This window comes from Calypte anna, chromosome 3 (genome assembly GCF_003957555.1).
Source record: "Calypte anna isolate BGI_N300 chromosome 3, bCalAnn1_v1.p, whole genome shotgun sequence".
Lineage (NCBI taxonomy): Eukaryota > Metazoa > Chordata > Aves > Apodiformes > Trochilidae > Calypte > Calypte anna.
In genome coordinates, this window is record NC_044246.1 from 1424349 (window position 1) to 1451504 (window position 27156).

General features: G+C 49.0%; 1 protein-coding gene across 1 annotated transcript in view; it reads right to left on the reverse strand.

Moving 5' to 3' along the window:
- RPS6KA2 (ribosomal protein S6 kinase A2) overlaps positions 1-27156 on the reverse strand; it is a 118918-nt gene that overhangs the window by 41137 nt on the left and 50625 nt on the right. Inside the window, exons 2-5 of the mRNA XM_030446676.1 lie at positions 12564-12680; positions 7704-7785; positions 1721-1801; positions 1097-1176 (exon numbers count right to left, since the gene is read on the reverse strand). Of these exons, the coding sequence (XP_030302536.1) occupies positions 1097-1176; positions 1721-1801; positions 7704-7785; positions 12564-12680 (360 nt within the window). The remainder of the gene's footprint in view (positions 1-1096; positions 1177-1720; positions 1802-7703; positions 7786-12563; positions 12681-27156) is intronic.

Sequence of the window (27156 nt, forward strand, 5' to 3'; positions counted from 1 at the left end):
CCAACAGCCCCCAACAGCCCCCAACAGCCCCCAACAGCCCCTAACCTTCTCCTAACAGCCCCTAACAACCCCTAAGACCCCTTGACAACCCCTAACACCCCCTAACACCCCCTAACACCCCAACCCTAACCTTCCCCTGCATCCCTGCCCCTGAGCAGCCCCAAGGGAGGGGTAGCCAAGATTCACTGGGGAAAAAGGAGCAGATAAAGGGACTGGCAAGTGAAGGAGTCTCATTCTCTGGCTGGAGTAAAGCAGGGGAGTCAGGAAATTGCAGGGGGAGAAGCTTTGGGGTAAATGGGAAGTTCTGAAAGAGCACAAGGCACCCCTCAGCAGTCCTGATGGCTCAGCACCCACAGGCAGGGGTTTTATTGCCTTGAATCCCTTCCTTCCCTTCCAAACCAAGCAGTGCCACATCCTGAGTGCTGACCCAAGTCCCATGGCCCTGCAGTGCCTGTAACCTCCTGCTGAAGCCTCCTCCCAGCAACAAATAAGCCCAGAAAACAAATCCCTGGGCTCCCAAGCTGTGGGGCAAGCAGGAGCCCTGACCGAGCCTCTTGCTGAGCCACAGCTCAGGTGGGGAAAACCCCAGCAAAGAGCTGGGCAGCTATGGAAGGGAAGTCCTGTTCTTACAGCTTTTCCAGTTCCTTCCCTAACCCCTCAGGGTGGCAGCTGGAAGGTCCCTCTTGGATCTTTGCAGAGGGTGTGTTAGGTGGGTGCTGGCATGGGGCTCAGCCCCTCACCTCCTCTGCTTGGGATTTCTCATCACTTCTCTGCCCTGGGCAGAATATATTGAGGATTGGGTTCTCAGGCTGTTTCTCATCCCATCCAGGATGTATTTTGTGAACAACGAGCCTGGGGCTGTTCCAGCTTCCTCGTGGTGCAGTTCTGTCCCAAAGGGATGCTCCCCTGCTCCCTGCTGCACTCCTTGGGGTACAACAAGATTATTAAGAACACACAAATGCAAGAAGGAGGCACCTCCACTACCCAGGTCCAACAGGACTGATTCCCAAGGCTGGTTTTCATTCCCACCACCTTCACCAGAGTTCTGGAAAGCAGGAGGGTTTTGCATGTCTCAGGTTCAGCTCTCTCAGCTTACCTCTTTGGAGAGTCTTGTGAAAAGGTCCCCTCCTCGCAGGAAATCCAGGATTAGGTAGAGCTTTCCCTCTGTTTGAAATGCTGCGTGGGAAAAGGATGGAGACGGAAGTTGGAATCAAGATAAAGACTCCAGGACAATTCATCTGCTTGGGTTGCAGTGTCCCATTCATGCCATGAGCTTCCCCATCCCCTCAGAGCTCTGGGAGCAGAAAGAATCAATTTCTCTACAGAAATAAGCTCAGGATATGGGAAAAAAAAGATGTTCCCAGCTGAGAGAAGGGGATGCAGCACTGATGTACCCCTGGAATAACACTGCTCCCCATCACACCAGTACCTGGGGTCACCCAGAGCTCAGGGAGGAGCTGGCCCAGCTCTCCCAGAAGAGCTTTAGGAGGAATAATGGGGGTGCTGAGGGGCTGGGGAGGCAGAAGGAGGCACCCCCAGCACACATCCCACATCCTGATCATTCCAAAGAACTGGAATTCAGGTGCTCTGGCTCTCCCTCCAGCATCCCCAGCTCCTGTCCCACCACCTCGGGCTCTGGGGGAGCTGGGTTTGGGTTGGGGGGATGGAGAACACAAGGTCCTGAGGGGAACAAAGCTGGATTACACTTCCTTCTCATTACCATAATGCAGCTTGACTATGAAGGGGTGATTCACTTCTGCCAAAATGTCTCTCTCCATTTTGGACCGGACCCGATCCCGAACTGCAAGGGAAGAAGAGGAAAAAAAAAAGCAAAACCTGAGGAAATCAGTGCAGGGAGGAGGGGGATGCAAGTTGGTGCTGCAGGGAGCATCCTGCCTGCAAGGACCACACAGCTGCACACAACAGGAAGGTGATTCTGCTTTGCAGGAGAGAATGGTCATGAAAAAATGAAAATCACACCAAAAAAACCCCAACTCCTTCTCCTTTGAGATTCACCAGAACATCCCAGCCCCAGAGCTCACCAGGTCAACCTTGTGCACACCTGTGGCAGCATTTCTGAGATCTCCCTGAGGAGCAGCCTCTGGAAGTGATTTATTGAAAAGGATGTTAAGCTTCTGAGAAAGCACCCAAACAAACAGAATCCAATAATAATAATAATTTTTTAAAAGGCCAGTTAAAAATATCACAATGTCATTGTGCACAGAGGTGAATTGTTGTGTGACAGAAGCAAGAAAAATATTTTAAAAAAAGACTTTTTAAAAGTTGCTTCAGACAGTTATGGTACAGTTGGCTTTATGCCAATCCAAGCTGGGCTGAGACACTGCCAGGGACGGGGCAACCAAAAGCTCCTTGGACCAAGAGCTCACCAGCATAACCCCCAACAATTTCTCCCCCATGTCCACCCTCAGTCTCCCCTGTTTCAGTTCAAAGCCATCACCCCTCATCCCATCCCTCCAGGCCCTTGTCCCCAGTCCCTCCCCAGCTTTCCTGGATCCCTTCAGGCACTGGAAGGTGCTCTAAGGTCTCCCCATTGCTCCCTTCTCTTCTCCAGCCTCAACACCCCCAACTCTCCCCCTGGCTCCAGACCTGCTCCAATTGGGATGTCTATGGACAAACCCAACAACCTACACAAGATTAAGTGATAAATCCTGGAAGGATTGGAGCTGGGGCATCTCCCCTCAGTGATGCCCATCCTGGGGTGCTGCCCTTTGCCACAGCCTGTACCCATCCTGCCAGATGTTTGCTGTCCAGAAGCCCCAAACTTGGAATTTTGGATATTGTCACAGATGGTACTGCTGTGGCTTTTATTCTGAGTTAGAATAAAAAGCCTAAATTCAGAAAGTTTTGCCAAAATTAAACTGCCAAAAAATAATAATGTTTTCAGTACTGTTTTAACTTCATTTTTGATCCATTATTTCTTCAACTAATGTAGCAGGAGGAGCCCTTCTTGCTCCTGAGGCTCCACGAGCTGCTGGTCTCTCCATCACCTCACACCACAGTGAGCTTCTCTCTGTGGGTGTGTGTCCCACCTTTATTGGCCCCCTGGTAATAGGGGGCCTGCCCTAACCAGGCACAGGTGGACTCACACCCGCTCTTTGGCAGCTCGAGGCACCTGGTTTATCTTGTTTCTCTACATTTCCCCCATTTTTTTTTTTTTACAAAATTTTTACAAACATTTAACACCGATTACAGACACAACAAACATACACTTAGAGCTTACGGGATTTAACCCTAGCTTACAAACATACAAACATATACTTTCACAAAGTCTCTGCCTTCCCGACTTGAGTTGTTCCTTTCCCTCCTGTATCTGCTCTTCTCTTGGCTTCCCTCTGCTCAGGGGTTTCCAAAGAGAGAATTCTTATCTTGGCTTCCCTCTGCTCAGGGGTTTCCAAAGAGAGAATTCTTATCTTGGCTTTCCTTTGCTCAGGGGTTTCCAAAGAGAGAATCCTTATCTTGGCTTCCCTCTGCTCAGGGGTTTCCAAACAGCTTGCTGGTTCCTCATGGGTTTCTGGTTCCTCATGGGATTACGGGATTTAACCCTTCCTCATGGGATTCCATACACGGGTTTTAACCCTTCCTCATGGGATTCCATCCTCCTGGCTTCCTTCCCTCTGCTCAGGGGTTTCCAAAGAGAGAATCCTTATCTTGGCTTCCCTCTGCTCAGGGGTTTCCAATCCAAAGAGCTTGCAGGTCAGACCTTTCAGGGAGAGTGTTAGCCCAGGCACTTTTTCAAATCAGGGAGAACGTTCCTGTTGCCAGCTCCTCACACTGCTGCTTCTTTAGACGTCTGTATGTTGCCTGCATTCTCCACCAGATGTAGCAGGAGGAGCCCTTCTTGCTCCTGAGGCTCCACGAGCTGCTGGCCTCTCCATGCCTTGCACAAGAGTGAGCTTCTCTCTGTGGGTGTGTGTCCCACCTTTATTGGCCCCATGGTAATAGGGGGCCTGCCCTAACCAGGCACAGTTAGGGCACTGTGCCCTAACTCTTTGCCAACTCGAGGCACCTGGTTTATCTTGTTTCTCTACAAACTAATTATAACAGAAACACTAAAAAATAATTTTAAGAATAACATAAAGCAGACCAGAGTGTTCTGATGAAATGCTCACTAACAATGTTTTTCCAAGTGACATTCCAGCCCCATTCCTGTGGCCAGGAATTCTACCAGGAAAGGTGCACAGACTCCTTTGGCAGCCCTGATGCACACTGAGACAGTAACAAAGATTTATGGGGGCTTCAGGAAAAACAGGATATTGAAACCCAAACCCTCAGCCCTGTGTCTTCCAGGTGGAGGGTAACCATCCAAAAAATGGTTCTGTCTAAACTGGAGAGGAACTGGGCCAGCTGAGCTGTGCTGGGGGAGGCTGTGGCTGGGCAGAGGGATGAGTTTCTCAGGAGGGTTTGGCTGGGCTGGTGATGGGGAATGAAGGAAACGTTGCTATTCCCCAGCTCTGGGCTGAGCTTCTCCCTCTAAACACTTCTCCCAGGAGGCTGCTTGGCTGTGCAGACACTGGCAGCCTCTGACAAGGTGTTCTCCAGGAGCATCCTGGTTTGGATATGGGAGCCTCAGGTATCTCAGGTGACCCTGGGGTTGTGGTTTAGCATCTTGAGACCTCCCCCTTGATTTGGGAGGTTGGAATCCCTGGGGCAGCTAAAATCCTGTTTGCAGGCAAAGCAGAGATTTGGTGGTGCTGAACGGGGCTGCAGTTGGCAACCGGTCACTAGTGGTGTCCCCCAGGGATCAGTGTTGGGCCCAGTTCTGTTTAATATCTTTATTGATGATTTAGATGAGGGGATTGAGTCCATCATCAGCAATCTCACAGATGACACTAAGCTGGGGGGAGTGTGGATCAGCTGGAAGGCAGGAGGGCTCTGCAGAGGGACCTGGACAGACTGGAGAGTTGGGATGATCCCAACGGGATGAGGTTCAACATTCCAAGTGCCGGGTCCTGCACTTTGGCCACAACAACCCCATGGGGAGCTCCAGGCTGGGCACAGAGTGGTTGGAGAGCAGCCAGGCAGAATGGGACCTGGGAGTCTGGATTGACAGGAAGGTGACCATGAGCCAGCAGTGTGCCCAGGTGGCCAAGAAGGCCAATGGCATCCTGGGCTGGCTCAGGAACAGCGTGGCCAGCAGGTCCAGGGAAGGGATTCTGCCCCTGTGCTCAGCTCTGGGGAGGCCACAGCTTGAGTCCTGTGTCCAGTTCTGGGCCCCTCAGGAAGTTCAGGAAGGAGCTTGAGGTGCTGGAGCAGGTCCAGAGAAGAGCAAGGAGCTGTGAAGGGATCCAGCACAAGTGCTGTGAGGAAGGGCTGAGGGAGCTGGGGGTGTTGAGGCTGGAGAAGAGGAGGCTCAGGGGAGACCTCATCACTCTCTCCAACTCCCTGAAAGGAGGTTGGAGCCAGGGGGGGGTTGGGCTCTTTTCCCAGGCAACTCTCAGCAAGACAAGAGGGCACAAAAGGTCTCAAGTTGTGCCAGGGGAGGTTTAGGTTGGAGATGAGAAAGAATTTCTTTCTGGAGAGGGTGATCAGGCATGGAATGGGCTGCCCAGGGAAGTAGTGGATTCTCCGTGTCTGGAGATCTTTCCAAAGAGCCTGGATGTGGCACTGAGTGCCATGGGCTGGGAACTGCAGCGGGAGTGGATCAAGGGTTGGACTTGATGAGCTCTGAGGTCCCTTCCAACCCAGCCAGTTCTAGGATTCTGTGATGATTCTATGATTTCTCAGGTGTTTCAGGGAACACACAGAGCTCCATGCCAGCCCTTGGGCAACCCAAAGCTGCACAGACAGGCTCCATGCAGCTGCCTTGCTGTGCTGGCCTCACAACAAACAAACCAGCAGCTGCCTGTCTGTCACTACAAAAACCTCCAGCCCCAGCCCCAGGGAGGGTGTTGAGTCAAGGCAAGGTCTTTTCCTACCTAAATGAGAGCCCAGGGAAAGCCTGCTCTGGTGGCATCACCAGCAGAGCCTTGGCCATGCAGCCAGGAAGGAAATAAATAAATCAGAACAGCTGATGCAGTGTTTGCTCCCACCAGGGGAGTCTCAGAGTGCTCAAAAAAAAAAAAAAAATTAAAAAAAAAATAAATTGCCAGTTATTTTTCACCGTGCAGGGAGCCTCGTGGCAGAGATGGCTTCAGCACAGAGGGTGAAATCATGGCCCTAAAAGAGCCAGAGGAATAAAAATGCTGTTGACATGAACAGGGACTCTCCAGCCACGTCTCATTCCCTGTGTACAGTTCTGAAAATACTCAGAGCTGTCTGGACTCCCCGAGAAGACCTCACTGCAGAGGAAAAATTCTTTTTCCCCTCTGTCACTGGGCAGCTGCCAAGGGCTGAAGATAAACTGTGCAGAGGGGAGAGCAGATCAATGTTTAAAGGACATAAACAAGCAGGACAGGGAAGAATTATTTATCAAAATAAAAGGCAAGAAAGCAATACAAACAGGAGGAGGTAATGAGGGGAGCTCTGGCTGGGTCAGGCAGCTGTAGCCTCAGCACAGGACAGAGCTGAGCACCCAGCTGGGCACAAAAGTTAAATAATGGGTAAGAAATCAGCCTGGTGCAGGGGACTGCAGCTTGCACTGTGGCTGCTGCTCTGCTGCACGGGCTCCACCTCAGTCAAACACCTTTTTTTCTAGAAAAAATGTAATTCTAGATTTCACTGCTGTGCTTGGGAGACTGACTGGGCACCATCACTCATTGGCCCCATTAGAGTCATTTGCACCATCAGCCATTTGCACCATCAGAGTCATTTGCACCATCAATCAGTCATTTGCACCAGCAGTCAGTTGCACCATCACTCATTGGCCCCATTAGAGTTATTTGCACCATCAGCCATTTGCACCATCAGAGTCATTTGCACAATCAGTCATTTGCACCATCACTCATTTGCACCATCACTCATTTGCACCATCAGAGTCATTTGCACAATCAATCAGTCATTTGCACCATCAATCAGTCATTTGCACCATCACTCATTTGCACCATTAGAGTCATTTGCACCATCAGAGTCATTTGCACCATCACTCATTTGCACCATCAGTCATTTGCACCATCAATCAGTCATTTGCACCATCAGAGTCATTTGCACCATCAATGGCACCATCAGTCAGTTGTACCATCAGTCAGTCCTTGACACCATCACTCATTTGCACCATCAGTTATTTGCACCATCACTCATTTGCACCATCACTCATTTGCACCATCACTCAGTTGTCCCCAGGCTACCACAGGCCATGCCCTGACTGCTCAGAGCAAGGAAACTCCGTGATCCCAACAACCTCAGAGCTGGAAACCAGCCTCACACTTGGAAATCCCTTCCCCTGGCTTCACAGGAGTGCAGAGGGAGCAGCAGGAGCTGGAGGAGCTTTCTGCCCAGGAGAAATCTTCCCCAAAATCCTTGCTGGCTGCTTCAGCACCACAAAGCTGCAGCCACTGCCATACAAGTGATCCCAAGCCCCACAGAAATCCTACAGATAACACCAAGGAGAGAGCAGGCAGCTGGGAAACCCCCCAGCTTTGTTTTCCTGCTCCAGGTAACACTTTTTCTGTGTGGTTTTTTTTTTATTTAGAGCACCAGCTCCAAGCAGGCAGAGACAGAGCTGAGCACACTTACACCCCCTGAGGCAGCACCAGGGCAAGGAAAAAACCCCCAAAATCAATTGGAAAGAGCCCCAGCAGCCTTACCTTTCAGAGTTGCCTTCTTTAGTACCTTCATGGCATAGAGCTGACCTGCATCAGACCCCTTCACCTTCCTCACCAGAAATACCTGCAAAAAGCAGAGGAGAGAGCTCCAGGTTACAAACTGCTGGATTTGATGGAAGAATAGGTACTACAGTTCAGGAAATCCAACAAAAATTACTGCCTGAAAGCACCTGGTATCTATTTCACCTGCAATTAGTTGAGCTAGCTCTGGGAATCTTCAGTTTTCAGCCTTTTAAATATGCTCAGCATTAATAATTGCCCTTAGACAGCTAAGGATGGGTGACCAGACAAACCCAGTGTGTGCACAGCTCTCCACCTTCCAGCCAGCTTGGCATGGAGAAGAAGTTGTGTCTCGTTTGTGCTGAGGGATGTGCAGGGTCTTAAAATCACTGCCACCAGTTCAAGGAAGGAGAAAAACCAGTTTGGTGTCACTGATGGTGTAGTCATGCTGGGGACTTGCCTAAAGCCTAGCAAAATGCTCATGCAGCTGGAAGTCTGTGCATCAGTAACAGGCAGGACTGCTTTGATTAACACCTGGGTTATTAGAATCATAGAATCATAGAATCATAGAATCATAGAATTAGCCGGGTTGGAAGGGACCTCAGAGATCATCTAGTCCAACCCTTGACCCACCGGAGCAGTTGCTAGACCATGGCACTGAGTGCCACATCCAGTCTTTTTTTAAATGTCTCCAGGGACGGAGAATCTCCCACCTCACCGGGCAGTCCATTCCATAGCCTGATCACCCTCTCCGTGAAGAAATTCTTTCTAATATCTAACCTAAACCTCCCCTGGCACAACTTAAGACTGTGTCCTCTTGTCTTGTTGAAGGTCGTCTGTGAAAAGAGTCCAGTTCCCACCTCGCTACAGCCTCCTTTCAGGGAGTTGTAGACAGCAATGAGGTCTCCCCTGAGCCTCCTCTTCTCCAGGCTGAACAGCCCCAGCTCCCTCAGCCTCTCCTCATAGGGCCTGTGCTCGAGTCCCTTCACCAACCTGGTTGCCTCCTTTGGACCTGCTCCAGGACCTCTACATCCTTCTTAAACTGAGGGGCCCAGAACTGGACACAGGACTCGAGGTGTGGCCTCCCCAGAGCTGAGTACAGGGGAAGAATCACCTCCCTGGACCTGCTGGCCACGCTGTTCCTGAGCCAGCCCAGGATGCCATTGGCCTTCTTGGCCACCTGGGCACACTGCTGGCTCATGGTCACCTTCCTGGCAATCCAGACTCCCAGGTCCCTCTCTGTCTGGCTGCTCTCCAACCACTCTGTGCCCAGCCTGGAGCTCCCCATGGGGTTGTTGTGGCCAAAGTGCAGGACCCGGCACTTGGAATGTTGAACCTCATCCCGTTGGGATCATCCCAACTCTCCAGTCTGTCCAGGTCCCTCTGCAGAGCCCTCCTGCCTTCGAGTTGGTCCACACTTCCTCCCAGCTTGGTGTCATCTGCAAACTTGCTGATGATGGACTCAATCCCTTCGTCTAAGTCGTCGATAAAGATATTAAACAGCACTGGGCCCAACACTGATCCCTGGGGGACACCACAGCCGCCATTTTGATGCAGCCCCGTTCAGCACCACTCTCTGGGCCCGGGCATTAATAATTAATAATTATTACACAGTCTCCTCTGCCACATCTTCTGACCACCAAGGTAAAATGGGCATTGAAATAAAATCAAGTTGGAGCTGAAATGATATTTTTATTTGTTTTTTTACTCCAGGCCAACAATTTCTCACCAGCCCCTGAGTGCATCTGAGCTCTGGAGGGGCAATAAACAAAGGCTCAGCAATTTGGTTTGGTCTTTGTTAGTCTTTCAGAGTTTTAATAATTGAAAATAAAGCAAATGAATCTTTTAGCTGATTGGCAGGGCTGACTCCAGCTGCTGAGGGCAGAAACACCAGGCAAGGATGTCTTTTTTTTTTTTTAAATTTCAGCCAAATGCAGAAATAAACACAACCCCCCAGCCACCCCCTGTCAGTGGGTACACCAGCAAAGGGGAGCAATGATTCCAGTGATGGAATTATGACACCAGTGAAGAAATGGTGCAATGGTTTATTCACTGCTTGTTCAGGTCCCATGAAGTTTGCAAACTGCCTCCATCCAAGCCAGAAAAAACCAAAACCCCCCAAATAAAACAAGTAAGGAGGCAGTCTGCTTCTAGAACACTTTTTCCCCTCCTGAGGAAAAAACCCCACAATGTGGAAACAGATGCTTATTTCATCAAACATCCTGTGAGGGAAGGGAGCAACTTCTGATAGCTAGAGAAACCAAAAATGGAAAGAAAAAGCTAAATTCTCTCTGAACACCTTCTGCAGGCTCTTCTACCTGTACAGCATCCCAGCCCCAACATTTCCAGGATGACCTGACAGGTTTGGGGTGGGAATTTCCTTATCCAGATGTTCCCAGGGGAAGGGCTCAGTGCCCCTAATGCTGCTTCCCATCCCTGCTTCCTATCCTCCTTCCCATCCCTCCTTCCCATCCCTGCTTCCCATCCCTCCTTCCCATCCCTGCTTCCCATCCCTGCTTCCCATCCCTGCTTCCCATCCCTCCTTCCCATTCTCCTTCCCATCCCTGCTTCCCATCCCTGCTTCCCATCCCTCATTCCCATCCTCCTTCCCATCCTCCTTCCCATCCCTCATTCCCATCCCTCATTCCCATCCTCCTTCCCATCCCTGCTTCCCATCCTCCTTCCCATCCTTTCTTTCCATTCTTCTTCCCATCCTCCTTCCCATCCCTGCTTCCCATCCCTCATTCCCATCCCTCATTCCCATCCTCCTTCCCATCCCTCATTCCCATCCCTCATTCCCATCCTCCTTCCCATCCCTGCTTCCCATCCCTGCTTCCCATCCTCCTTCCCATCCTTTCTTCCCATTCTCCTTCCCATCCCTGCTTCCTATCCCTGCTTCCCATCTCTGCTTCCCATCCCTCCTTCCCATCCTCCTTCCCATCCTTTCTTCCCATCCTCCTTCCCATCCCTCCTTCCCATCCCTCCTTCCCATCCCTGCTTCCCATCCCTCCTTCCCATCTCTGCTTCCCATTCTCCTTCCCATCTCTGCTTCCCATCTCTGCTTCCCATCCCTCCTTCCCATCCCTGCTTCCCATCCCTCTTTCCCTGCTCAGCCCTGCAGCCAGGAATCCTTGCAGCTGGATGCCACAGGGACACACAAAACTTTCCTGAGTGCTTTCCATTAATATTTGTGATAAATTTAGATCAGCTTGAGCATGGACATGAAGACAACTCATTTAGAAGTCTGGCTAGACAGAGAAAAATTGGGATATTTTCTATCCAGTCCAAGTGGGGAGCTTTTGTATTAAGTTGAAACTCAAAACCAAGCTTGCCCAAACCCTGGATTTTCCAGCTGTATTATTGGTATTCTGTAAAAATGCTTATGGGATCTTTATAAAAAATAATGCAACCCCCTAAGATAATGATTTTTAAGCTGTGCTGCACATAGCACAGCTCTCAGCAGCTCCAGAACTATCAGACTGCACTTCTGGAAATCTGCAAAGCTTGCAGTAACCTTGCTGTGCTGAGCAGAACTCTCCAGTTCTGGTCCCAGTCCCTGGGCAGGGGCCTTGTCTGCATCCCCCCAAAGCAGAGGAGTCCAGAACACTCTGTGCTGGTTCCACCAAAATAACCAAATAGGAAACAGACAAATGACAATGCATTTGTATTGCAGAATGATGTCATTCTCCTGATGAGGCTGAAAAGCAAAGTTTTATTCTTCTGGAAGCCACCAAGCAGCCCTGGAGGGCTCTCACCTGCCTGCTGCCTTTAGGTGCTGTATTCAGGTTTGCCAGCACAGCCTGGCCAGGACTTCCAATTTAGTTTCAATGTTTAGTTTTCAATGTTAGTTTTGCAAATCCCTCAGGTTTTTAAGACCTGGAGGAGCCAAATTCCCTCAGCCAGAGCAATGTCTGTACCACCCAAACCCCAGCACAGAGCTCAGCAAGTCCTCTGGCTCCCAGGAGCAGGCAGAGCACCCCTTCCCCCCTAAAGGAACCTTCCCTAATTCTGCAAGAAATGATTTAGGCTGCAGACTTCCAAGCTGGTTTGCATCCTCAGAGCCTCCTGGGTTTAAACCAGCAGCTCAAACACCAAAGTGATGAAAATTCAGGGGGTTGCATGAGCACAGAGAGCAGATCCCTCTGCCCCTGTCCCTCTTGCTCTCTCTGCTCTTTTCTGCAGGCTGGGGAAGGTGATTTGGGGGAGGCTTCAGACAGGTCTGATGCCCACATGTGCTCTGATCCTCAAAACCATTCTTTTCACATGAGATTTTCCTGTTATTATTAATATTACTATTATTATTATTTTCCCTCCAAAGAAAAGTCTCTTTGACAAGTCCTGGCAGTATAACATTTGCTTCCCATTTGTAAAAACCAAGGTGGAGAAACGAGAAATAACATCATAAAATGAAAATGCATTCACAGAAACACTGAACCCAATGAGCCAGGGGGAGCACATCCCAGGAGTCACAGCTCCTTTTGGGAAGTGGTGGCAGGAATCAAGCATTGTCCCTACAGGATGCCTGAAGCTAAAAGGCACCTGGGGCAGGCAATGCACAACCAGAGAGCCAGAGAACCATTTCTGAACTTTCCTGACTCTGCAAACTGCCCATTCTGCCTGACTGCACTGGCAGGGATGTTTCCCAGGGCTCATCTGCCCAGGTCCAGAGCCAGAAGCAGTTTCTGAGTTTATAGAGAGGACTCCAGCTCGAAGACTTTACAAGGCAGAGAGGGGTTGGGTTTGCTCCTCTGCCTTTCCACTGATACTCAGATAAATGATCCCAGAGGAAGGACACGGCATTCCCAGTGCTGTTCTAGGTGACCAGAGGGCATTAAAAGTTACCTTTCCATATGAGCCTTGTCCCAGCACTTTCAGCAGCTCGAACTGAGAAGGATCTGCTTTTTCAAAGCCTTCCTTTACATGGTGGCTGATGTCTATTTCCTTCACGATGCCTTCTTCCTGGAAAGGAAACAAAAAAAGAAACCAATGCTGTTACACTGAGGAAACATCTTGTTTATTCACATCTTCTTGTCCCTGATGCTACAACCACATCTGGCATTCTGAAAAGAGAAACAAATCCTTGTCCAAATATTCCACGTGCCTGTCCCTGGCCATGGAAGGTGACACCAGGACATCTGTCACCAGACATCTGACATCGGGACATCCCAGCCTGCTGCTCCTGTTCACTGACATGACAAGGTACAGCCAGAACATGCAAGCTGGAGCACAAGGTCACAGACTCATAGAACCTCAGGATTCTCAAGGACCACCTGGTCCAACCCTTCCCATCTTATTCTCATGTTATTGTTGAGCTGAGATGTCCCAGCACCCCGTGGAGCTGAGACTTCAAACTTCCCAAAGTGGGGGAATCCCCCCCTTCCCCTGGGAGACCATTCCAAGGTCTGGCTGTCCCTAGGGTGAGGAATTTTCCCACTGCAGAGCTTGGTGTGGCCATCTCAGACCTTGCTGGCAGAGGCCATGGACTCAGACCTGTCCTGCTCTCCAAGTCCTTTCTCATTTTCCTTCAGAGCATCATCTAAACCCACCCAGTTCTGGTAAACCAGGCATTATTTCTACTAAACCTGGAAAACAGGGATCATTGCTTTGTGCTGTCTCATGGGAAGGACATAAGAATAAACACAGAAAAAAAAAGTGAAATTTTCTAAAAGCAGAAATTCTTCTATATAATATAAAGTATTTCTAAAAGCATCTCTCCCTGTGTACCTTAAAGAATGGGAAGGTGTTACCTGGTAGTTAGGAAAAAAAAAAATATTATTTAGATTAACTTTTAATGCTTTGGATTTTCCAGGCTCTCCTGGTAAAGTATTTCCAGTGTCAGGAGATGCCCATTCCTCAGACAGATGTCCCAGCTGCTCTGGGACCTTTTCCTGCCCAGCTGGGACAGATGGGATTTGGTTTAGCTCTCTGGTTTGTCTTATTGTGGTGTGGGGCTTTAAAAAGAGAGGGATGGGGTCAGGTGAGAGCCAGGGGGACTACACCACGTTTGCAGCAACCCAGAAAGTCACTGACCTGAAAAGAAACCTGGAAGAAAGGACCTGTTCTTCAAGGACAGGATGGTGAGGAGAGATAATGTTTGCATTAAAGCATATTTAATGGTTTGTATTTTTAGTTCTGTAGGGTCTTCCACACCTAAGATTTCAGCTTTTCAACTATCCAAACTATTTGTTCTAACTGCTCTGCAACTAAAATGTGGATGTTGAGTACAAAACCTTTTGGTTTCATTTCCCAGGTCAATGGGCATCACTCACTTAGGAACAGGTTTAAAAATTCTTGCACCTAGCACAAATAAATGGAACCTCAAAACCATTCTTTTCACATGGGATTTTCCTGTTTTTTTTTTTTAATTATTATTATTTTTTCCCTCCAAAGAAAAATCTCTTTGACAAGTCCTGGCAGTAAACCATTTGTTTCCTGTTTGTAAGAATCAAGGTGGAGAAACCAGAAATAACATCATAAAATGAAAATGCACTCACAGAAACACTGAACCCAAACACATTCATTTATTAAACAAGACTAAATTTGATTCCCTTCTCCAGAAAAAACCAAACCTGCTATCACTTTCTACCAGCTGTAACTCAGGCTGGGCACAGAGTGGTTGGAGAGCAGCCAGACAGAGAGGGACCTGGGAGTCTGGATTGCCAGGAAGGTGACCATGAGCCAGCAGTGTGCCCAGGTGGCCAAGAAGGCCAATGGCATCCTGGGCTGGCTCAGGAACAGCGTGGCCAGCAGGTCCAGGGAAGGGATTCTGCCCCTGTGCTCAGCTCTGGGGAGGCCACAGCTTGAGTCCTGTGTCCAGTTCTGGGCCCCTCAGGAAGTTCAGGAAGGAGCTTGAGGTGCTGGAGCAGGTCCAGAGAAGAGCAAGGAGGCTGTGAAGGGATCCAGCACAAGTGCTGTGAGGAAGGGCTGAGGGAGCTGGGGGTGTTGAGGCTGGAGAAGAGGAGGCTCAGGGGAGACCTCATCACTCTCTCCAACTCCCTGAAAGGAGGTTGGAGCCAGGGGGGGGTTGGGCTCTTTTCCCAGGCAACTCTCAGCAAGACAAGAGGGCACAAAAGGTCTCAAGTTGTGCCAGGGGAGGTTTAGGTTGGAGATGAGAAAGAATTTCTTTCTGGAGAGGGTGATCAGGCATTGGAATGGGCTGCCCAGGGAAGTAGTGGATTCTCCGTGTCTGGAGATCTTTCCAAAGAGCCTGGATGTGGCACTGAGTGCCATGGGCTGGGAACTGCAGCGGGAGTGGATCAAGGGTTGGACTTGATGATCCCAGAGCTCCCTTCCAACCCAGCCCATTCCATGATTCTATGATCTGATGCATGGCTAGCATTACCCACCTTACCTTCTGGACAGCAGCTCCATCCCTCCTCTGCCCTCCTCTGCCTCTTGGCACTCAGGTGCTTTGGGACTGGGACTACACCCTCTGCTTGGGTTGGAAAGTTTCCTCTACTTTGTGCCTGCTCCCCCAAGCATGGAAAATAACCATCACCTGACACCAAGTCCTTTTGCTGCTCCTAATTCCTCCAGTTTGAATTCTGCCTGGAAGGAACTGCTGGAAACCAAGCACTGCTTTTCACAGAGAGAAATAAAGGTACTGAGAACCAGAGGGACACCCAAACTACCAGGACACAAACATTAAGAACAGCTATTTTCACTCTGGGTTGCATCTTAAAGACTTCTCTAGCATGGGTTTTTTGTTTTTTTTCCACTGGTTCATCAAGGGCAAGGAATCTGCATTGGGAATTTAGATGGCACTAAAGGTGAGGCAGGGGAGTCAGGATGCAGATGAAGCCTGGTACACACTGCAGCAGCTTGTTTGGTGGAGAAGATTTCACTCTGGGGAAAAAAAAACCAAACAACAACAATCCCAGGAGCCAATTTCCAAACTGGTTTTGATCAGTGAGGTTGGTGGAGCCAAAAAGTGAATAATCCACAGAGTTTGGTCTCTCAACAGCTGTGCACAGCAGCCCTGGCTCTGGCTCCCTGCTGCCTTGTCCTGACCCTGCATCAGCAGGAGTGCTTGGCCTGAGGAAGCTTCATCTTTTGTAAACTTCTCTAAATATTTATCTTTGTACAAAAAGCATCATCCTGTGGCAGAAGTGAGATGGATGGTCTTGAGGAAAGCAGATGATGAAGCAGCACAGAGCGGGGAGGGAGGGCAGGGGGCTGGGATACAGGGTGAAAGAAGAAGGGAGAGCACTTCTCAAGAGTTGGCATTGAGGGTCTTGAAGGTTTTTTCCAACCATGATGATTCTGATTCTCTGCTAGGACAAGAAAGATTTATACAGGGCCTGAATCTATTGGGGTATTCACTTCAAGGCCTCCCCTTAAGTCAGCAGAGGTTTGGAGAGCCAAGCAACCCAGTGCTGGAATGGGAAGTCCATTGTGCTCCCTTTTGGGTCAGGTTCTGTTCTGCCCCCCTGGCTGGGATGGCACAGACACACCTGGTTTGGTGCTCCCTGCAGTGCTGGTCTCAGCTCACTGCCAGGTTTTCCCCTTGCAGAGACCTTGGGAAAGAATCACCCAACGCTGGGAAGCTGGGAAGCCACTTGGGAGCACTCTGCAGCCCCAATTCCTGACTCCCTCTCAGTCTCTGGGTAGGATGGGGAAGTGCAGGGGTTCAGACCTGGGGATGGGCTATAAATGATGGAGAAGGGGTGTCCCTCCAGCTCTTTCCAGCAGCACAGCCTCTTGGCAAACATTATGAAAAGAATATCTCCCAGAAACTGGAGATTTAACCTCTTCTGGAATCAAACTTCTCTGGAGCAAATCCTCAAATCCACGTTAATTGTGCCCAACAGATTCCAAGCACGTGTAAAAACTGGACTCAGCAAGGCTTCCTGGAGTGGTCTGAACCATTTGAAGAGAGGGTCACTCCAGAACCAGCTACTTTTTTGCCAGGGACAATTTTAATGCAACCACATATCATGGGAAAAGGTTATGGTCATGCTAAGATGATCTCAGTCTTGCAAAACCACTGAGAAGGAATTCTTATTTTTAATTCCTTGCCTGGCCATCCCCCAGTGGCACAGGATGAAGACTGCCATGCAGAGATGGCCATCAAGGAGAAACTTCCTTTTCCCACTAAAAATCTGTGCAGTTTGTGTGTGCAAGTTCTCCAGCCTTCTGATCCATGGGGCTTGCAGGCCTGAGATCCAGGAAGAAATGAATGAAAATGTGGCAAGAGGAAATGATTGTTGTTTGAGAGAACTATTATTCATCTCTAGCATGTGCTCCAGACACAGATTTTATTTTGTCACCAGTCTTGCCACCTAATAGAAACCCAGATCACAACTATTTAACCCCCAAGTGCCACAGGCAACACAACTTGCCAAATAAATAGCCCAGTTCATTAGGAAAGCAGTTTTAAGGCTCAGATGTGGGGATAGTTGGGAGGGGATATGGCTGATAAAGAGGAGCTGGGTTTTTCCACCTCTGTTTCACACTTTCTTGACTGGCTCAAACCATAGGAGGGGAATTTTTGTCAGACTTAGTGGGCTATTCAAATGCTGCCTAGTGCAGGAAATTAATTACTGGCCTGTGTTCAGCTCTTTGAGGACAAGTATCCATATAAAAAAACCAATAAACGTATGTAGCCAGAAAGGAGTCTCTAGTCCGGGATCGACGCGTTGATACGGTGATATAGACTCGTAGGATGTGACCTGAGTCTATTGCCCACAGTGTGGAACTAGCAAAGATGGTCTGCTGCTACGGAAGCAACCAGCTCTAGAATGAGCTGCTCGGTGGGTGTGAGCCTCACTATTTATTGGCCCCATGGTCTTGCTCATGCTCCATAGGGGCCCTGTCCTGGCTGGGCACAGGTGGAGTTGATAGCAGCTCACACCCACTTCTTGATGATCAGAGGCACCTGGTGGCTCTGTTCCACTACATTTCCCCCTTTTTTCTTACAGCCCAGAGCTTTCTGGGTTTGCCCGAGCTTACAAACATTTTAACACAGGTTTTTTACAGGATTTTTTCTTCAGGCCCCGCGGGACACTCAGCTAAGAGCATCGAGGGGGCGCCGAGAGGCAGACAGACTGCACAAAAATACACTTGTAACTTAAACACTTTAACACTGATTACAGAACACACTTATACAGGATTTAAAAATACACTTATAACTTACGGGATTTAACCCTAGCTTCTCAGGCAACCGTTCAATGCCAGCCCAGGCACTTTTTCACAAAGTCTCTACCTTTCTGACTTAAGTTGTTCTTCTCCCTCCTGTATCAGCTCTTCTCTTGGCTTCCCTCTGCTCAGGGGCTTCCAAAGAAAGAATCCTTATCTTGGCTTCCCTTTGCTCAGGGGCTTCCAAAGAAAGAATCCTTATCTTGGCTTTCCTTTGCTCAGGGGTTTCCAAAGAGATTTCTGGTTCCTCATGGGATTACAGAATTTAACCCTTCCTCATGGGATTCCATACACGGGTTTTAACCCTTCCTCATGGGATTCCATCCTCCTAGCTTCCTTCCCTCTGCTCAGGGGTTTCCAAAGAGAGAATCCTTATCTTGGCTTCCCTCTGCTCAGGGGTTTCCAAAGAGATTTCTGGTTCCTCATGGGTTTCTGCTTCCTCATGGGATTACAGGATTTAACCCTTCCTCATGGGATTCCATACACGGGATTTAACCCTTCCTCATGGGATTCCATCCTCCTGGCTTCCTTCCCTCTGCTCAGGGGTTTCCAAAGAGAGAATCTTTATCCTGGCTTCCCTCTGCTCAGGGGTTTCCAAAGAGAGAATCCTTATCTTGGCTTCCCTCTGCTCAGGGGTTTCCAATCCAAAGAGCTTGCTGGTCATACCTTTCAGGGAGAGTGTTAGCCCAGGCACTTTTTCAAATCAGGGAGAATGTTCCTGTTGCCAGCTCCTCACACTGCTGCTTCTTTAGACGTCTGTATGTTGCCCACATTCTCCACCAAATGTAGCAGGAGGAGCCATTCTTGCTCCTGAAGCTAGCCATTCTTGCTATGCTGCCCGCATTCTCCACCAGATGTAGCTGGAAAGGAGTCTCTTGTCCGGGATCGACGCGTTGATATGATGATATAGACTCGTAGGATGTGACCTGAGTCTATTGCCCACAGTGTGGAACTAGCAAAGATGTTCTGCTGCTATGGAAGCAACCAGCCACTCTCTCAGCCAGCTCTAGAATGAGCTGCTTGGTGGGTGTGAGCCTCACTATTTATTGGCCCCATGGTCTTGCACATGCTCCATAGGGGCCCTGCCCTGGCTGGGCACAGGTGGAGTTGATAGCAGCTCACACCCACTTCTTGATGATCAGAGGCACCTGGTCACTCTGTTCCACTACATTTCCCCCTTTTTTCTTACAGCCCAGAGCTTTCCCTGTTTGCCCGAGCTTACAAACATTTTAACACAGGTTTTCTACAGGATTTTTTCTTCAGGCCCCGCGGGACACTCAGCTAAGAGCATCGAGGGGGCGCCGAGAGGCAGACAGACTGCACAAAAATACACTTGTAACTTAAACATTTTAACACTGATTACAGAACACACTTATACAGGATTTAAAAATACACTTAGAACTTACAGGATTTAACCCTAGCTTCTCAGGCAACCGTTCAATGTCAGCCCAGGCACTTTTTCACAAAGTCTCTACCTTTCTGACTTAAGTTGTTCTTCTCCCTCCTGTATCAGCTCTTCTCTTGGCTTCCCTCTGCTCAGGGGCTTCCAAAGAAAGAATCCTTATCTTGGCTTCCCTTTGCTCAGGGGTTTCCAAAGAGATTTCTGGTTCCTCATGGGTTTCTGGTTCCTCATGGGATTACGGGATTTAACCCTTCCTCATGGGATTCCATACATGGGATTTAACCCTTCCTCATGGGATTCCATCCTCCTGGCTTCCTTCCCTCTGCTCAGGGGTTTCCAAAGACAGAATCTTTATCCTGGCTTCCCTCTGCTCAGGGGTTTCCAAAGAGAGAATCCTTATCTTGGCTTCCCTCTGCTCAGGGGTTTCCAATCCAAAGAGCTTGCTGGTCATACCTTTCAGGGAGAGTGTTAGCCCAGGCACTTTTTCAAATCAGGGAGAATGTTCCTGTTGCCAGCTCCTCACACTGCTGCTTCTTTAGACGTCTGTATGTTGCCCGCATTCTCCACCAAATGTAGCAGGAGGAGCCTTTCTTGCTCCTGAAGCTAGCCATTCTTGCTATGCTGCCCACATTCTCCACCAGATGTAGCTGGAAAGGAGTCTCTTGTCCGGGATCGACGCGTTGATACGATGATATAGACTCGTAGGATGTGACCTGAGTCTATTGCCCACAGTGTGGAACTAGCAAAGATGTTCTGCTGCTATGGAAGCAACCAGCCACTCTCTCAGCCAGCTCTAGAATGAGCTGCTTGGTGGGTGTGAGCCTCACTATTTATTGGCCCCATGGTCTTGCACATGCTCCACAGGGGCCCTGCCCTGGCTGGGCACAGGTGGAGTTGATAGCAGCTCACACCCACTTCTTGATGATCAGAGGCACCTGGTGGCTCTGTTCCACTACAAATGTATATGAGCATTTTCATTAGCCACTTCCCAAGCCAGTCTCCAGCAGCTGGAGTAAAGCTTGAAAAATAAACCTTCCATTTGACATGGTTTGTAATCCCAGTTCTGCTGCAGTCTGGAAGGATGTAAACTGAGAAATAATAAACTAATACCCTAAATGGGTCTGGTTGTTTTGCCCTCTCCTGTCAAATTAACCTTTGCTTTAGGACAAATGAACTTTAGGACTTCTTGAACCCTTCGAGAAGCCTCTGGGGCTCCCTGGGAATTCAGAGCACTCAGTGCCAAGGAAAGGCAAGGTGGCTTCTCAGGAGCCCACACAGAGCTAAAGAACACACAATTATTTGTAGGGAGGTTGGGGTTGCTTTGCCAGACCTTTCACAAGCAACAGAAAGTGAGAGCTCACACACAGAATTCCTTCCCCCAGACGGGTAAAAAACTCTGTGGGAAACAAAAACCTGAGAACACTTTCTGCAGGGTGCCATCCCCCAGCCCCTCAGAAACCCACCTGAAGTTTCCCAGAGAGAAAAACTCTTACACTCCCTTCAGCACCTTGTTGGGGCACTCAGGGTTGGATTCAGAGAAATTAGTGTAAAGATTTCTAGGGCAATGGTCTCACCTGCCTGTCCCTGCCTTGCTCTGCAGGCCATAGGGAGAAGCAGGCACTTGGTCATTAGGAGGGATCAGACCAGGTCTGTCCTGGTTTGGGCCAGGATAAAGGTGATTTTCTGTCTTGTACTTTTGCTTTCAGCTCAGTCTCTTGTAAGCAGCTGCACTTGCTGAAATGAACAGCAAGTTTCTCAGACAGTGTGTGCTTCTAGGACTGATAACACTTGATGTTTAGAGTTACTGCTGGAGCCTGGTGTGCAGAGCCAAGGCCACTGCTCAGCTCTGAGGAACATTTTACCCTCCAGAAGGAATAAAGAGGTCCCACCTGCAGCCTCCTTTGGGGAGGAAGGGACAAGAGAGATGCCAGAACTGACCAAACAGAGGATTCCATCCCATACACCTCAGACTCAAGAGAAATCTGAGGCATCACAAGGGCCAAGCCAAGATTTCTTGATTTCCTGCTTCCAGCTCCTGCCCTTCCTGCCTTTCCTGCTTCCCTTCCTTCACCCGGCATCCTGGGAGGATTCCATCCCTTCCTCTGCCTGTGCTCCTGATCCATCCCAGCCCATATCTGTGTGTTCCTGCCTCCAGCTCCAACTGCTGCTGACCCCAGGATTCCAGCCTGGACTTTCCCAGGGCTGCCCTGCAGCCTCAGGGGTGACCTGAGAGTTATTGGGGGAAAAGGGGGGAGGAACCTGGGATCCATTTTCCTGTATATTTGTATAGATTTAGTCATTTTTCCTATTTATCATTCCTGTGTCATTAAAGCTGTGTAGTTTAGTTTCCAACCCATCAGTCTCTCTCCCTTATTCTCTCTCCTTTCTTCATCAAGGAGGAGGGAGACATTAATAGAGAGCATCTGTCACTTGGTTTAATTGCCAGGCCAGTGTTAAACTGTGACAAAGTCCCATCCTGAAAATGCACATTGCTTCCTGAATCAGGAAGAAAATGATGCTGCCCATGAGGAAAGCCCCAGGATAACTTGCTGAGATGGGAGCTTCTGCACTTGGGTGGAATAAATTTGTATTTTATACTAAGCTCTTGGAAAATACTTAAATAGAGGAGATGCAAGTCACCTCCTTCCTGCTCACCACCAAGCAGAAGGAGATCCCAGTTCTTGACCTAACTTTCAACTCTGGACTCAAGTCCTTAGTCAGGGTTAAGCTGATTTTTATGATAATTCCAGTGCAAGCTGCAATAGTTTGTGCAGAGTGGTGAGAGGGGAGAACTCCTAAAAATAAAACCCCAGTGAAGTGAGGGGTTAAAATACACAGAGCAAAAGCAGAAGCATCTGCTCCCAAAAGAATACAAACTCCTGGGCAGCCTTGCTGATAGAGCAGCTCTCTGCACAGCTCCCAGTGCAGTTCTGACTGCTAAGAGTCTGCAGATGAGTGACTGGAGCCCAGAGCCCCCAGCAACCCTGCCCTGAGCTACCAGGAATAAGAGCAAGAACCTTTCCATCAACATCCTGCTTGGGGCAATGGGTTTAAAGTAGAAAAAAGGAGATTTAGATTGGACCATGGCCCAGGGTGCCCAGGAGGTGGTTGAGGTCTCATCCCTGGAGATGTTCAAGGGGAGGCTTGAGGATGCTCTGAGCACCCTGATCTAATGAGAGGGTCCCTGATACTGCAGGAGGTTGGATGGCCTTGAGTTGTCCCTTCCCATCCAAATCACTCTCCTTGCCATGGTTTGCTGGTGAGTTTTGGCCTTCACATCCCCCAGGAGGTGTAGGGTCCATGACTGATCTTTCCTGCTTCAGAGAAGAAGAGTTGCTGCTCCTTGCCCAGGGAACTGAATGCAGGGAAGCCAAGACCCAGTGCCTAGCAGAAGTTGTTGTTGCTCCTAGAAGCCAAAGTCTTCTTGTTGCCTCAGGATGGTGCTGGGTCATCACTACCAAGGGTTATGTACAAAGAACCACAGAATGGGTTGGGTTGGAAGGGACCTTAAAGATCTAAAGACCCAGCCCCCCTTGCATGGGCAGGGACCCCTCCCACCAGCCCAGGTTGTGCCTCACAACGTTTAAAAAACAAATCAGTTCCTTTAGACAGAAGGTTTTCATCTTCAGCAGGGCAGAGGTACATCCCCCCATCCCCACATCCCAGCTTCCCACCTCTGCAAGATTCCTTTTTCATGGGGTAGCTGGAGCAGAAGGGCAGGAGGGTGGCCATGAAATGCTGATACCCTGATGTTCAGCTCAGGTGAGAAGGAAGGCAGGAAAAAAAACCATTCAGGACACTAATCAAGAAATATGAATACTTCCCACAGGGCTTCAGCTCCCTTCTTGCTGTACTCAGCTGCTTTACAGACAAGAAATACAAAAAGAAAATAAAAATGCCAGTTCTGCTAGTGCATCTGAGTGTGAAATAACATCTCCAGCTGCACGAGGAAGATAAACTGCTCAAGCAAAATGTATTTCCAACAATTTTCTCAAGTGACCCAAACAAAACACTGCTCACCATAGCAGGGGGAGCTGGCAGCCCAGCCCAGCAAGTAGGAAATGCTGTAACTAAGCCCTGGTGCCTTTTACATGGGGATTTTAAACAAATGAACCATCTTTAACATACTTATTACAGGAAAAAGATCAGATTTCTTCTTGAATCATAAGGCAGAGTGGATAAAAGGCTGTAAAAGAAGAGACAATCACCTGCACTGAGGTGCTGGGTGAGTCTGTTAAGGGAAAATACCCCTCTGCTCATTTCACATCACTTGTAGGGTTTGGTGGTTACCATCTGCTCTCAGAGGAACACTTCCCTGGAGCATCCTTTTTGCATCCTCCTATTAATTAAATGTAGCATCAGATAAGAGTTAAAGTAGCTCCTGCTCCAGAAGGTGGGACACTGCTGCTGGGATGTCAGGATCCTCATCTAGGGATGAGGATCCTGATATCCCAGAGTATGAGAAGGGAAAGGGACTCAGATGAGGTCATTGTGGAATCAGGGAAAAGACAGATGGGTTCTAAGGCTGCTGGTCACAGCTTGGGGGGTCTGTGCAGGCACTGGAGGAGAGAGGATGCTGGAGATGGGTCATGCAGAGAGAGGGTGGGAAAAGGGAAATGCTGCAGAGGAAATACAAGAAGATTTAGCAACACTGTGGGCAATAAGATTGTGACTCACAGAATGGTTTGGGTTGGAAGGGACCTTAAAACTCATCCAGTTCCACCCCTTGCATGGTCAGGGACACCTCCCAGAGCCCAGGGTGCTCCAAGCCCCATCCAACCTGGGCTGAGACACTGCCAGGGATGGGGCAGAAGGGCAGAGACAAAAGGGGGTGTAAAAAACCAGGACAGCAGGCTTATAGGATGTGTGCAACTGTGGTTTGTACCTGTGCCAAGAGAGAAGTGAACCCAGCCTGGGAGAAGCTTGGTTTGACTTTACAAACTGACCCAGAGCTACCAAAGCCCCCGAGGGTTTCCTGAGCAGGATTCACACACACAAACTCCTGCAGGAGGTGTCTGCCTAAACTTCTGTCCAGCTGATGGGGATACGGGGGCTTTGAGCTTTCATTTGTACCAGACTTAAGCAGCTCTTGAGAAGAGGACTGGGGATAAGTGTCCCTTCCTCCTGCTGCACACAAGGGATGAGGACTTCAGATCCAGAAGCATGGGCTTCTCCTTGCCCATGCCCCTCAGGGCCTCCTTTAGCATCTGAGGACCACGAGTCCTTTGCCAGATCTTGGATGACACTCACTATTCCCAGGACAGCCTTTCATTGAGCCACCTTTTTTCTCTCTGGATTTTACACAGGCTCTGAAAGCTGAAGTGAGATGCTCCCAATTCATCTCTCTGCCCTGCCTTGTGCCAGCCACCACCTCCCCCTGCCTGCCCACTCCCAGGATTTGCCACCACAAACCACAGAAACCAAGGCTCTTCTTGGGCATGAAACTGGAAGCAAACCCAAAAGCTGTGTCAGACATCACACTGGGGGAAAGAAACCCCAAAGAGCACACCAGCTCCTCCAGCCTCCCAACCCAAAATACCTTTTCCTGGCAGGATTTCCCCCATTATCTGCCCTGCCAGCAGCTCCCAGCCTGCAGACAGAGCTCTCAGCTGCTGCTTTGTCCCCTGCCACAGCCATGGGAAGGGATGCTCAGCACAAAGTGCTCTTGGGGCTCATCCTCAGCCTCTTGATTCATAAAAGCCCCGTTGAAAGCAAAGGTACACGATGGGGAAGGCAGGCAGGGGGGGAGCTCTTTTATGTTTAATGCATTTTAGTGCAGAAGCCTTCAGGGTTTAAAAGCATCGAGGAGAGCAGTTTGAGAGCAAATTCACTGCTCTAGCCTCCAGTCTACAGCTATTTTGCTTTTCATGTACGTGCAAACATGCAGAAGGTCAAGCTGAGACTGTTCCTGCCAGAGTGTTTTTCATTGACCTGAGGCTATTCCAACATTTTCCTGTTCTGGCTGAAAACTTCTATAACAAATCCACACAACATCTCAACAGGTGAGAGTTGTTTGGGTTGGTTGTTTTCAAATAAAAGGTTATTCAAACAGCTCAACTGAAAACCATGATTTGAAAAAAACTGTCTTTCCAAACAAAAGGGGTTGTGGCAGACCAGAAGAGGCAGGAGTTGGGTTCCCATCATCCCTGGAGGGGTTTCAGAGCCCTGGAGATGTGATGCTGAGGGACATGGGGCAGGGATGGCCTTGGCAGGGATGGGGGAAGGGTTGGATTTGATGATCCCAAAGGTCTTTTCCTAGCAGAACAATTCCATGGTTCTAAAGGTGGGACAGTTTCCTTCTGGCCTGCTAAGGCAACCCCAAAAGAGAAATGGATTCTGCAGCCCCTTTAGGTGCACACCACACTTGGGAAAGGTGGAGGGAGAGGAGCAACCCTCACCTCCTGTCCTACCAAACACATCTGCTCCCCAGTGAGCACAGAACTGCCCAGACAAACTTCTTCATTACCTCTGAGCCATCACCACCACCTCTCCCATAATGAACTGGAGGAGTTCAAGGCTCCTGACCAGCAAACTGCTCAGATTGCTGCTGTCTCAGAGCCCCCAAGCTCTCTGGGGCTCCTGCAAGCAACTCACCCTCCATTCAGACCTAAAGGGGCTCTTCCCATTCCCATTTTAACCCTGGTTTCACATATAATTCCTTCACTCAGGAACCAAAAGAGAGGCAAAGGAACAGAAAATCCCCCTGCCCCACTTCCCACAGGCAAACCCCAATTTTTATATGCAAGCTGATTAAAATAAAAGATTCTGCATGGGGGATGCTATCATGCTGAGAGCTGGAATCACCAGCTGGCCCCACTGGGCTGCAATGGCAGGGAAATTCCTCATGGAGCTGGGGGAAAAAATTCTGAAGGAGAGGCTGAGCAGCAGTGGAATCATGGAGCTTTTTGGGTTTTTTTCCCCACATCAAAAAAATCAGAATCCCACTTGAACTGAGGAATCCTGGGTGGAACAGAGGAGACCAAGCAGAGCTACTCCTTTGCCTTTACAGCCAGGGCATTTCTTGGGCTCCTCAGCAATCATGTCTCCAGTAGGCTATTGACTTTATACTGAGCCTTATTTTAGGGGTTTTTATCTGCACCACTTGTTATATAGCCATGCTGTAGAAATAACAGCATAAAGACAACTGAATGGCAAGGGAAATAATTCAATCCATCAGTAACAAGAGGGAGCTAAACCAAAGGAAACCCAGGCAATACAATCAAAAGGAGAGAAAAGCTGAAAACACCCCAATCCAAAGACACCAGCTCAGTGTTCATCTGCTTTCCCTTATTCCCCTGCTGGAATCAAGAGGCAATGCCACAGTGTTTCCAAGAAGCCATGGGGGGTAAAGTTTCAGTAATTAAAGTCAATACTGTAAAGAAAAAAAAACCCTTTCATGTAAAACACAGTGAGAAGCTGTTAATGAATTAGCCACTCATTTTCCATTGTTTCTATCTTGGTAGTTCTTTACATCTCAAACTGTTCATTTTCCTTGCACACAGCAGGGCCCAGAGCTGAGTTCCAGTTTGCTTTGTTAAACACTCATTTTTTCTATAAAACATTCTTTTTGGACTGTGGATTTTTTATTTATTTATGTATTACCTTTGATGTGCAGTATTCAATGCTGCTTTACCCACTAGGGTTGAGAACATTGATGTCTGCTGTCCCCAGGCTCTCTCCAGACCTTACAACTGAAACTTTCTGTACAGGGCAATGCCAAAAGCTTTAAAGTCTTTGTGAGGATGCCCAGGGGTGTCCTCAGTGAGTCTGCACCCAGCCATGCTACCAGAGCTCTTTGAAAAATAAATTAAAATACATTAAGAATAAATTAAGAAGAATTCCAGCCCTGCATGGGTGCAGCATCTGAACTCCCAGGTAGCAGAAAGCTCAGTGCCA